At 67.1% G+C, this 12,284-nt stretch overlaps 1 protein-coding gene across 1 annotated transcript in view; it reads left to right on the top strand.

Annotated features, from left to right (window-relative positions):
- Nucleotides 1-812, top strand: part of PCGF1 (polycomb group ring finger 1) — a 4,592-nt gene extending 3,780 nt beyond the window's left edge. The window contains exon 7 of the mRNA XM_026047171.1: nucleotides 792-812. Coding sequence (XP_025902956.1) covers nucleotides 792-812 — 21 coding nt within the window. The remainder of the gene's footprint in view (nucleotides 1-791) is intronic.
- The last annotated feature ends 11,472 nt before the right edge of the window (nucleotides 813-12,284 follow it).

Here is a 12,284-nt window from a genome sequence, read left to right as displayed (position 1 = left end):
GCCCCGGCCCCCGCCCCCGCACTTATCAGCGGCCGCGACAGCGCCCGGGCCTTAATTCAAACCAACTGCGGCGCTGACGTTGCTAAATGAACAGGCGCTGCCCGGGGGGCCGGGGTGCTGCACGCGGCCCCCAGCGCCCCCGGCCGGGCCCCGTCACTCGTCGGGGCCGGGGGGCTGCGGTTCGGCCCCGAGCCCTGCACGGAGCCCAGCCCGGGGTCCCCCAGGTGCCCCCGCACTGAGCCCTGCACCGCCGGGCTGGCCCTGCATAGGACTGGGATGCAGCTGAGCTACCCATCTGTGAGGGTAAAACTGGGGCTGCAGGGGAGCCCAGGGATGCAGGGAGAATCTGGGCATCATGGGGACCCCAGAGCGGGAGATAAACTGGGATGCAGGGGGAGCCCAGGGGTGCAGGGGGAGCAGGGGGGGGAAAGGCACCCTGGAGGTTCAGGGCAGCCTCGAGGTGCAGCATGAGAACAGAGCACTCAGGGAAACCAGGATGCAGAGAGCCCGGAGCTGCAGGGGGGTCCCAGGGGACAGAGGGAGCCCGAGATGCTGGCACCCCAGGAGCTCCCTGGCTCTGTGGAGACCCCAGGATCCACCCATGCAGGCGGGATTGGACGGGCTCAGCCGAGGGTCTCCATGGTGCACGTGTAGTGGTGCTGGATTCGCCGTGTTGACCCTCGAGCCAGGATGCACCGCAGGCCCCGGCACAGCCAGCCTCCTGCTGCCCCTCGGCCCCCTGCGCCTGCAGGGAGGGACTCGTCCCCTGCCCCCTGTTCCCCCTTCCGCAGGACCCCTGCGTGTGGGGATGATGCTGTGGGTCTGTGGTCACTGCAGACCCTCTGTGGGGCAGTGGTCCCATTGCCAGGGCAGTGATGAGTGCAGGACCGGGCAGGGCTGCCCTTGGCACCGTGGCCTCCCGGCTCCAGCCGGTCACCGAGCAGCTCTGGCGGTGTCGGGACGGCTGCCAGGCCGGGCTCGCTCGGCAGCCGCGGCTCAGCGGGACCTGCCAGCGCCGCTCCGCGGGCGCCGCGATGGATGGGCGCCGCATGGATGGGCACCCCCGGGACACGCAGGCCGGGGGCTGCCGGCCCAGCCCCCGCTGTACCGGGTCCCGCGGCCCCGCCGGCCGCCGCAGCCCGCTCCAGGACTGCGGCCGGTGCCTCCCGCCGCCCCTGCGCCCCCGGCACCGCCGGCACGGCCGGGCTGGCATATGGCTGGCGTGGCAGGATTGAGCTGTCACATCGGCGCGGGGAAATTACCCCGTAACGAGGCGCGCTGCAGATTACGCTAATGAGAAAATCAAAACACAATTTAATTCCTGTCAGCGCCTGATCGTCTTTAAATGACTCCGTGCGGTTCTGACAGGCCTACATGCTGTGCCCGCACGGCCTGCGGTGCCGCACGGCGCCCGCTCCAGCCGGCCGTGTGCGCCCGCCCCAGCACTGCTGCCTGCGCCGGGCCCGTCCGGCACCACACACTGCCCAGCACCGCACACCGCCCAGCACCGCTTTGTGTGCCGCTCTGGTCTTGCACACCTGCCCAGCAGTGCTCTGTGCACTGCTACAACCTTGCTCACCCATGCAGCACTGCTCCATGCACCACTCTAGCCTTGCACACCTGCCCATCAGTGCTCTGTGCACTGCTCCAGCCTTGCACACCCACCCAGCACCACTCCATGCACTGCTACAACCTTGCACACCCGCCCACCACCGCTCCGTGCATTGCTACAGCTTTGCACACCTGCTCAGCACCACTCCATGCACCACTCTGACCTTGCACACCCGCCCAACACTGCTCCTTGCACTGTTTTGGCCTTGCACAACTGCCCAGCATTGCTCCACAGAATCATTATGGTTGGAAAAGACCTCCAAGACCATCAAGTTCAACCACAAGCCCCTACGTGCCACTCCTGGCAGTCCTGTGCATCCCAGCGTCACTCCATGCGCTGCTCCCAGACAGCCCTGCACATCCACACCAGCACCGCTCCTTGCTCCCAGCATAACTCCATGCACAGCTCCCGGCATCCTGGCATTGCTCTGGGCACCGCTTCTGCCCGTCCTTGTGCCCGTCCTGCCCCAGCACTGCTGTGTTCCAGCTGCCACAGCCCCGTGGGATGGCGCCGATGGGAAGGCATCGCCTGGGGTTTCCTGTCTCCTTCTGCCAGGATGTGGCACCGGAGGCTGGCACCGCGATGCCCACATTGTCTTGGCAGTGGCAACTCGGGACACAGGCACCTTCCTGCCGGATACAGGGACACAGTGGGAGCAGCCTGGGAAAGCGGAGCTGCTGCCGGAGCCCCTTTCCCAGCCCGTGCATCCCGCGGGAAAGGGAAGGGGCACTGGGATCGGGAGCCACCGCTGATAGCCCATCCCTGCAGCCCAGGCACATGCAGGGTGCATGCAGGGTGCATGCAGGGTGTATGAGCAGGATGCATGCAGGGTTCATGCAGGATGCATGCAGGCGTACATGCAGTACGTGTGGGCATGTGGGGAGCACCCACAGGGGAGCACACGAGGCTGCGCAGTGGCTGGGAGCTCCTGTCCCGCGGGGACACATGGTCCGTGGTGCCGCTATTGCCGCGGCCATGGCCCTGCACGGCCTTTGGAGTTGGGAGGCTTCCTGCGCCCTTCCTGTGTCTGCGCCACGTGCTCCGCTGCCTGGAAATCACTCGGCGTGGGGCTCGCTTGGACTCCATGATCCCATAGGTCTTTCCCAGCCGGCAGGAATCCACGATCCGTCCCTGTGCACCCAGCCCGCTGTCCGTGCGAGCAGCGCTGGCCAGCGGGGCTGCGGCGGGTGGCGAGTCCCTCGGAGCCGATGGCCAGCGCTGGCCATGGGAGGTGCCGCCTCTGCCTGTGCCCATGGCCAGCACTGGAGCTGGGAGAGCTGGCGCCCTCCCTGCCCTGTGCTGCACCCCCTCCTGCACCCGGCTTAGGCGGCTGATGCGGCTTAGGCGGCAGGATCCGCTCCGGCCTCGAGGTCTCGTTGCTGCCGGGCTGGGAACAGTCGCTGCAAAGACAACGGTGCCCGGGCTCAGCCCTGTCCCCCGGTGCCGGTGCAGGACGGTGCCCAGTGTGCAGAACAGGGCTGCGTTCAAGGATGGTGCCGGGCAGCGGCTGGTGCCGGGACGCAGGGGTGGTGCTGGAGGGCAGGATGGCACGGGGGGCATGGGGATAGCGCGGGCTGCAGGACAGTGCCTGGGCACAGGGTGCAGAGCACAGAGGTACAGGACAGTGCCAGGGTTCGGGATGATGCCCAGGACCATGGGGGCGCAGGAGGGTGCCCGGGCGGGCGGCCGCGCTGCTGGATACAACGCTCCCACGGCTCCCGGGGCTGCGGCGGCTCCCGGCCCCGGGCGCTGCCCCGGCTGCCCCGCGGCTTCCGTCCTGGCGCAGCGCGGCGCAGGGCTCGGCGCAGCCACCTTGGCTATTCAGAGCATTTCCTGGGGTTTATTGTCTTCCTCTCCTTGTCCCACCTTCCTCGCAGGAAGCCCTGGTCCCGGCGGGGCCGGCGGCTCCGGCCCGGCAGCACCGCGCGCCCGTGCGGCCTGGGCCGCAGCCTCCCACTGGCGGGATCCGCCGGAGCAGGGGCTGCGCTCCTGGGAATGCCGCGGCTGGCCGGGACCTGGCGGGACGGCGGCTCTGCGGCTCCGACCATGCCCGTCCTGCGCCCCGGGCCCATCCCTCCACTGCCGCGTGGGAGGGCACCGCATGGCTGGGATCACTGCAGCCGCCCCGCGCTGGCGCTGCCCCTCGCCCCGCCCGGCCCCGGGGGCCCAGGCGTCCGGGCGAGGCCGGCACAGCCCTGCCGCACCGTGCCTGGTGGCAGGGGCTGGGCCGGAGGAAGAAGAGCCGTCGCAGAGGAAGCCCCATCCTTCCTCCCGCTCCCACTCCCATGCCGCTCTATTCTTAGCCCCGGTCTGTCCTGCATCCTCCCTGCCACAGGACAGGGGTGACCCCCCCTCCAGCGCAGGGAGCCGGTGGGAGAGCCACACTGTGGGAGTGATGGCAGAGCCAGGGAGCTGGCGCGGGGACCTGCCCGGCCCCGCAGCCCGTGTGTCGCCCCGGCCCGGTCTGCTCCCCACGGCTGTAACTCTAGACCCAACAGCTGGGCCCCGCTGGACGTGTCTGCAGCGCCGCGCTGTGCGGTGCAGCTCAGTGCAACATGGCGTGGTGCAGCACAGCACGGCACAGCACAGCTTGATGCAGCACAGCATAGCGTGGCACAACACAGCTCAGTACAGCATGGCACGGTGCAGCATGGTGCAGCACGGCACAGCGCAGCATGGCACAGCACAGCTTGATGCAGTATGGCGTGGTGCAGCACAGCACGGCACAGCACAGCTCAATGCAGCACAGCGTGGTGCAGTACGGCACAGCGCAGCACGGCACAGCACAGCTTGATGCAGCACAGCATGGTACAGCACGGCACAGTGCATCATGGCAGACCCTGGCACGGTGCAGCGTGGTGCAGCATGGCACAGTGCAGCATGGTGCGGCACAGTGCAGGACAGCACAGTACAGCACAGCGTTGCATGGCACGGTGCAGTATGGTGCAGCAGAGCACGGTGCTGCAGTGGGCAGCGCGCAGCTCCGTGAACCCATTCGGCCTCGTTGGCTCCATGCGCTGCTGCAGACGGGGCGGCTGATCAGGGGCCCAGTGGCCATAAGACCTGGGGGTCTTTGGGGCCCATGTCCCAAGCCCCAGGGTGTCATCATGATCTCCCTCGCTGTGCAAATGTAGGGATGGGGTCTGTCTGCCACTGGTGCTCTGGGGACAGAGCTTTGCCTGCAGCAAGGGCATGGGAGATGGGGACAGGACACGGCGGGGACAGGGCCATGCAGGGACGGGACTACGCAGGGATGTAGCTGCAGTCCTGGGGACAACCCCGCCATCAGTTTGGGCTGGGGCTGTCACCTACCTGGGAGGTGACACTGTGGTGGCAGTCACCTCCCAGCACAGGCACCCAGGGACACGTCCCACGGCAGCTGCCACAGGGCCAGTGTCTGCTGGGGGTGACGAGCCCGGGGACCGTATTCCCCCTGTGGGGACACATGTGTGGGTTCGGGGCCGGGGGCTGCCGGGGCGCCCCGCGCCGGGGTCAGCGCGCCGGGAGCGCCGCATTCCTGCTGCCGGCCCCGCGATCGGGTTTCCTGCAGGCATGAGCCCGGCCGGCCCCGCGATTAATCTTCCCCTCGTAACACTCTGTAATTTGCCATTACAAAGCCCATTAGCGGCGCTGGGGGGCCGTGGCGGGCGGGGGGCTCGTAAATGGGGCCTCGCGGGCAGGCAGGTACTGAGGGCCCTGGCGCGGGGCCGCGGAGCGGGCTAAGAAAACAGCGTGATGGATGGGCCGCCGCGCGCGCCTTTCATCTCCACCCGGCCTGCTGGGACTGATTACGGCCCGGCCGGGGGGCGGAAGGGCCCAGCGGCGCGGGACGTGGGACGTGGGACATGGGACGTGGGACGTGGGATGCAGGACACAGGATGCAGGATGCAGGACACGAGCGTGCGGAGCTGGGATCCAGGTGCAGGTGCTGCATCGCTGCCAAGTGTGCACCAAGGGATGCACCATGAGCATGGGCCAAGGGATCCACCGCCAAGCATGCAATGAGGGATGCACCGTGGAGCATGCACGGGGTGATCTACTGAGCGTGCAGCGAGTGATGGCTGCAACCGGCTGCCGGGCAGAGCCCCTGAGCTTGGCCATGGGCAGAGGCACTGGCATCTCCCAGCGCAGTGGGAAGGGCTGGCAACAACCTCCCTCTGTTGCACCCGCGTGCGCAGTGGCCCACGTGCACTCGTGCAGGCATGCACTTGTGCAGGCATGCAGCACAGAGCATGTGCATGTGCAACCCCCGAGGGCACAGACAGGATGGGCAGTGGGACAGGATGGAGCACAGTAGGACAGAGGGACAGACAACAGGATAAGACAAGCAGCAGGACAAGACAGACATTGGGACAGGACAGGCAGTGGGACAGGACAGGCAGCAGCACAGGATGGGCAGAGGGACAGGACGGAGCAGGACAGGACGGGGGTGGCTGCGCTGCCACCCTCCAGCTGGTGCAGGCTGCGGTGTCGCTGCTGCGGCCCTGCCACATCCACATGCCCACGTCCACCCAGGGCAGGACACGCTGTGACAGCCCTGGGTTGGCCACCGTGTGCTGTGGTCCTGGACGCCTGGCACCGGGGTTGGGATGGAGCTGGTCCTGCCCGCTCGTCCCCGCGCTGAGCGGCAGCCTCTGCCCGGGCCATGGGGGCCGCCCCGCGCCCCCCCACTCCGCAGCCGCCACCGCCACGTTTGGCTGCACTTTTCTTTTTAATTAACCTCTTGGCGGCGCGGCCCCGCAGCCTCCTTGGGGTTAATGATATCACTGACCCGCTGCGCACAGCCCCCATCGATCCCCCCGCGCCGCTGCAAGCCCGGGATGTGCTGCGCCGCCTGCGCGTGCCATGCCGTGCTGCGCTGCACCGTGCTCTGCCGTGCCATGCCATGTCGTGCTGCACTGTGCCATGCTGTGTTGCATCGTGCCATGTTGCACTATACTGTGTCATGCCATGCTGCACCGTGACATACCGTGCTGCATGTGTTGCACCATGCTGTGTCGTGCTGTGCTGCACTGTGCTGCGCTGCATCGTGCCATGTTGCACCATGCCATGCTGTGCTGCACCGTGCCATGCTGTGCTGCACCATGCCACAGTGTGCTGCATGTGTTGCACCATGCTGTGTCGTGCTGTGCTGCACTGTGCTGCGCTGCATCATGCCATGTTGCACCATGCCATGCTGTGCTGCACCGCACCATGCTGTGCTGCACCGTACTGCGTTGTGCAATGCTGCACCATGCCACGCTGTGCTGCACGTGTTGCACCGTGCTATGTTGTGCTGTGCTGCACTTCGCTGTGTCATGCCACGCTGCACTGTGCCATACCGTGCTGCACCATGCCATGTTGCTCCATGCCATGCTGTGCTGCATGTGTTGCACCGTGTTGTGTTGTGCTGTGCTGCACCATGGTGTGCTGCGCTGCACAGTGCCATGCCCTGGTGTGCAGCACCGTGTCACATTGTGCCACAGTGTATCGTGACATGCCCTGTCACTCTGCACAGTGCTGTGCCACGCTGTGCTGTACTGTGGTGTGCTGCACCGTACTGCACCGTGCCGTGTTGTGCCACTGTGTCCCCAACAGCTCTCAACATCTGCAGCAGCCCCCAGTGTTTGGGGCAGCTCTGAAGCACAGTGTGGCTCACAGGACACTGGGATGCTCAGTGACACAGGGTGACACAGGGTGACACAGGGTGACATTGACATCACTTGGGTCCTGGCCGCTCCATCATGCCACTGTGCACCCATCCCTGTCCCCTGGGATCAGTATCCCACCAGCAACATCCCCTGCACGAGCAGCAGGATGAGGAGGACATGCAGCCCCATGGCCACCCCATGGCCGCCCCACGGCTGACGCTGCTCAGCACTGCTGAGCACCCGGTGTGTGACAGGGAGGTCATCACCACAGGCCTGTCCCTGCCAGAGCGGACCCTGGGCCAAGCGGTCACAGACCGACCGTGTCCTCCTGCCGAGACTGTGCAGGAGAACGAGAGCTGTGGGGCTGGAGTCATGGTGGCTCCTGGGGACAGGGACACCCCTGCGCATCCCTATCCATGGGGATGGGGACATCCCTGCTCATCCTGGCCATGGGAACAGGAACGTCCCTGCTTGTCTCAACGGTGGGGACGGGGGAGTCCCTGCTCATCCCGACTGTGGGGATGGGGACGTCCCCTCAGCCCCGCTGTGACCCAAGGCCAGCGGGGAGCAGAGCGCGGCACCCCGGGAGCAGCGTTTGCTCGCGCGGAGGCTTTGAAATGCAGCCCCCCCCAGCCATTTGGCCGGAGTTTGGCCCAGGCCCATATGGAGGGGGTGGCAGCGGGGAGGGGGCCTCAGGGGGAGGGCGGCAGCTGTCCCTGTCCCTGTCACCAGCCCGTGCTGCTCCCCAGTGCATGGCCCTGTGCCCCGCTCCCGCTGCTCCTCTGCACACACGTGTCCGCATGGAGCAGCGCATCCAGCACCGCACACGCTGCTCTGTGCATCGCTGCGGGTGCCCGTGCACCCGACCTGCATGTCTGTGCCCGCGTGCCCAGGCTGCTTCTGCATGTGGAGTGAGCCCTGGTGCATGCACGTACACATGGGGTGAGCATTGGTGCATACACATGCAATGCAGGGTGAGCGCCGGTGCATGCACATGCACACAGCTTGAATGTCGGTGCACGCACGTGCAAGTGGGGTGAGAGCTGCTGCACGCATGTGCACACAAGGTGAATGTTGGTGCACACACATGCGTATTGGATAAGAGCTGCTGCACACACATGCACACGGGTGAACATCAGTGCACACGCACACAGAGTAAATGCTGCTGCACACACATGCATGTGAGGTGAATGTTGGTGCATGTACATGCATATGAGTTGAGAAGTGCTGCACGCATGTGCATGCAGAGTGAGAGCCACTGCATACACATGCAATGTGGGGTGAGCATCAGTGCACACACATGCATGCAGGGTGAACACTGCTGCATGCACGTGCACACAGGGTGAGCGCCGCTGCGTGCCGCGTGCACCTGCGGCCGCTCGGCTCGCGCTCGTAATGAAGAGATCATTTGCCAATAGCCCCCGGCTGGGGATCCCCGTGCTGCCGGGAGCGCGGCCGGGCCAGTGCGCACGGGGTAATCGCATCAGCCGTCACTCCACACGTCCCCTGGGTGCCCCAGTGCACCGGCGCTTATTGCCAATAAGGGCCCGGCCTCCTGCCGGCACCGGGGTGCCGGGCGCTCGGGGCTGCGAGCAGCTCCCCTGCTAATGCCCCGCTCGCCTGCGCTACTGACAGTTTAATTTTGCACCGAGCTATTCCCTTATTAAAGGAAAATTCATTTGCAAGCAATTTCCATGTGCAAACCGCTCTGCATGTCTATCGGCGGTGGGGCTGCGCGCGCCCCTAATTGCATTACTGCCAGGCGCTTCGTCACGGAGCGCCGTTATTGAAATGGATTCGCTAAATAATAGATCAGGGGCAGCGCACAGCGCCTTGGCAGAAGCAAATTAAAGGGCCGAGCTGCTGCCTGCCGCCCCTAATCGCGTTACCGCGTCATGGGGAACCAGCGGCACCGTGCGGAGACGCCCCCGACACGGGCGGCCCTGAGGGTTGTGTCACACACGTCCCCAGCCGGGACAGGCTGCGCTGGGCCTGTGAGCAGGTCCTGGGGGGCAGGGGATGCCCAGTGCTCAGGGGGGCCAGGGCAGCCCCATGGTGCTCATGTGGACACCCCGATGCACCACGCAGGCTCTGCTGGGACCCGCTGCTGCATGTGGTGCCCAGACCACGGCATGGTGCCCAGGCCCTCCCCACAGGGCTCGGTCGCTGCCCGCAGTGCCTGGCCGCTGCACGTGCTCCCATCCCGGAGAAGCTGCAATGGACGGGCTGGGCGACGGCCGCGCAGCGCCCAGCTGCGGCAGCGGCGCCGTCGGACCCGCGGGCGCCCCGCCAGGCAGGGCGCGCTGCCCCGCGCGGCAGGAAACCACCATTTCCCTGCGCAAATTCGGAGCTCCCGATGGTGTCTGTTTGTTGTGCCCTTCATGTCCTGCTCAGGGTGAAGGCGCTTCCCGTCCCTTCCCGGCAGCCACAGCTGACGCGTCCCGGCCTGGCGGGACACGGGTGCCACAACCCCAGACCCGGCAGGACAGGCTGGTGCCGGGGACCTGCGCGCAGTGTTGGTCTCAAGCCCCGCAGGGCCCTGCCACGCGTGGAGGGTGACACCGCAGCACAGTGATACCGCAGCACAGGGACACCGCAGCAGCGTCCTGCTGCATCCTCCCAGGGCGATGCTCAGGCAGGGGCAGGCAGCAAGGCCAGGGCACCGCTGCAGCCATGCACTGCTGCAGCAGGGTAGCCCCTGGCAGGAGACCCTGCAGCGAGGCCACGTTGCGCCCTGCAGCGCCGCAGCCACAGAGCCACCAGCACAGCCCTGTCCCGGCCCAGCCTGGCCAATGTCCTCTGTGCCCTCCCGGCCCAGGACCCTCCTCCAGGGCAGGTTCCCTCCTCTCCCCAGCACAGATGGAGCTGCAGGGGAGATGGATCCAGCAGGGCAGGGTCGCCCGGAGCCCCGTGCAGCTCAAGAACAAGGAATTAGCCTAGGCAGCAATTTCCTGGCCTTGTCACAGGGCATTAGCTGAGACAGAGCGCAGGGTGCAGGCACGAGCTCGGTCCTGCGCTGGGGCTGGGTGCCGGGGCCGAGCAGCTGAGGGTGCAGGGGGGTCCCTGCGTGGAGGGCACAGCACCCTTGGTGCCAGGGAATCACCGCACCCCTCCTTGGCACGTGGGCTGGGGCCCTGCAGCTCCCTCAGCCCTGCGGCCGCTTTGTCACCAGCAGGGAAAGGACAAAAGGCTTGTGCAGCAATGGCTGAGCCAAAGCCCCACGGCTCCCTGTGCAGGAGAGGGGCTGCTGCACCACGCGCCAGCTCCCTGGAGCCCGGGGAAGGGCAGCCCTGCTCCCGCCGCGGCACGGGAACCTCTGGGAGCTGCAGGAGCTGCCACCACGGAGCCCTGCACAGGGACCCCCCCGCAGCCGCTGGGTTTAATTGCTCCGGCTGCTAGGAAATTTCAAGGTGGAATTTGCCTCCATGCGGCGTCCAGCCGGGGATCGCGTTCTGCCTTTGTCAGCAACACGGGCCCCCAGCCGCCCCGCGCGCCCTGCACCTGCTCCCGCAGCCCGGCCCGCCCCAGCCGCCCTTCCTGTCACGTCGTGTCCCCCCAGCTCCCGCGAGGCCCCGGGCCAGGCAGGGGTCGCCCACCCCAGCGCCCCATTCCCCTCTCCCGTTCCTGCCTGTTGGACCGCGGCAGAGGCTGCGTGATCCTGGCCCGGCTGCCCCCGGGAGCAACGCTGTCCGCAGCCCATGGCCGCGATGCCAACGTGATGCCAGCCACGCCGGCTGCACCAGGCACCCGTGTGGGTTGCGTGCATCCTTGCAGCGGCACTTGCTCCTCTCTGCTCCCTTTAAGTCCTGGGGAAGCCCAGGCTGGATCCCTGCAGGCTCCGGTGCTGGGGGGGGGCCGCCTCCTCCTGGCCTCTGCACAGAGCACCCAGCTCCCCCTATCCCCACTGTGGGGCACCTGGGAGCTCTGCTCCCTCCTCCCTGTCCCCAGCCCCCCAAGCACCAGGGCTGGCACATGCAAAGCACGGGGACATCACTGGGTGCTACCAGCTCCCAGAGCACATGGCCTGAGTGCAGGTGGCTGTCACTGCCGTGCACGTGCTCATGTCTTTGTGTGTATGTGAGCAGCAGCATGAGCACTGAGGTGTGCACATGTTCCTGCGTGTCACTGTGTGTGTGCAGGAGGAGCCATGCACAAGGTGTGCACATGTCCCTGTGTGTCACTGCATGTCACTCTGTGTGGAGGGGGAGCCATGCACAAGGTGTGCACATGTCCCTGTGTGTCACTGCCTGTCACTGTGTGTGTGGAGGGGAGCCATGCACAAGGTGTGCACATGTCCGTGTTTGTCCTTGTAACCCTGTGTCTGTGTGGGTGAAGGTGTCCCTTGTCCGCCTGTACCTGCTTGCTCCATATGCATGTGCAGTAGGTGCTGGTGTCCCTCTGTCCGGCTGTCTGTCCTTGCCCCGGCTGGTATCCGTGCCCCGTGCAGTCAAGTGCAGGTGTCGTGGTGCCCTCCTGCTCCCGTGGCCCTGCACACACACGGGGCCGTTCCCACGCCCGCATGTCCCCAAGCACCCCCCCGAGCGCCCGGGCCATGCGGCGGGTGACCCTGGTGCGGGCGGCCCCGGCGCGGCGGCCCGGGCTGTTTGTCACGGGCTTTGCGGCTCTGAAACCCAAAACCGCCCGCAGCGCCGCCCCGGCGGCCTAATCACTGCCAGACGCGGCGGCCCCGCTTTTATGGGCCTTGGGACCGCTAATAAATTTCTAGGACGGCAAAAGCCCCTCCGGGTGGGGGCGGGAGGGGGGCGTGCGGCGGGGGCTCTGCGGGAGGCACCGGGCACCCGACGGCCGCGCTCGGCCGCTCCGGGGAGCGCTTATAAACGCCTTCCAGCGGAGCAGAGGTGGCGGCGGCGCGGGGGACACCGGGCCGGAGCGGTGGCCGCCGCTCCGCTCCGCCCCGCGCCGCCGCCCCCGGCCGGGACCCCCCCCCCTCTTCGCCGCCGCAAGCGGCCGGGACCCCCTCCCCGCCCCGCGGCGGCGGAGGCTCCTCCTCCGGTGCTCACTCGGCCTCCCCGGCCCCGTCG

This window comes from Nothoprocta perdicaria, unplaced genomic scaffold (genome assembly GCF_003342845.1).
Source record: "Nothoprocta perdicaria isolate Ctin4 unplaced genomic scaffold, notPer1 scaffold_480, whole genome shotgun sequence".
Lineage (NCBI taxonomy): Eukaryota > Metazoa > Chordata > Aves > Tinamiformes > Tinamidae > Nothoprocta > Nothoprocta perdicaria.
The sequence above is the reverse complement of the archived record's forward strand: the minus strand, read 5'-3'. Positions and strand labels throughout refer to the sequence as shown.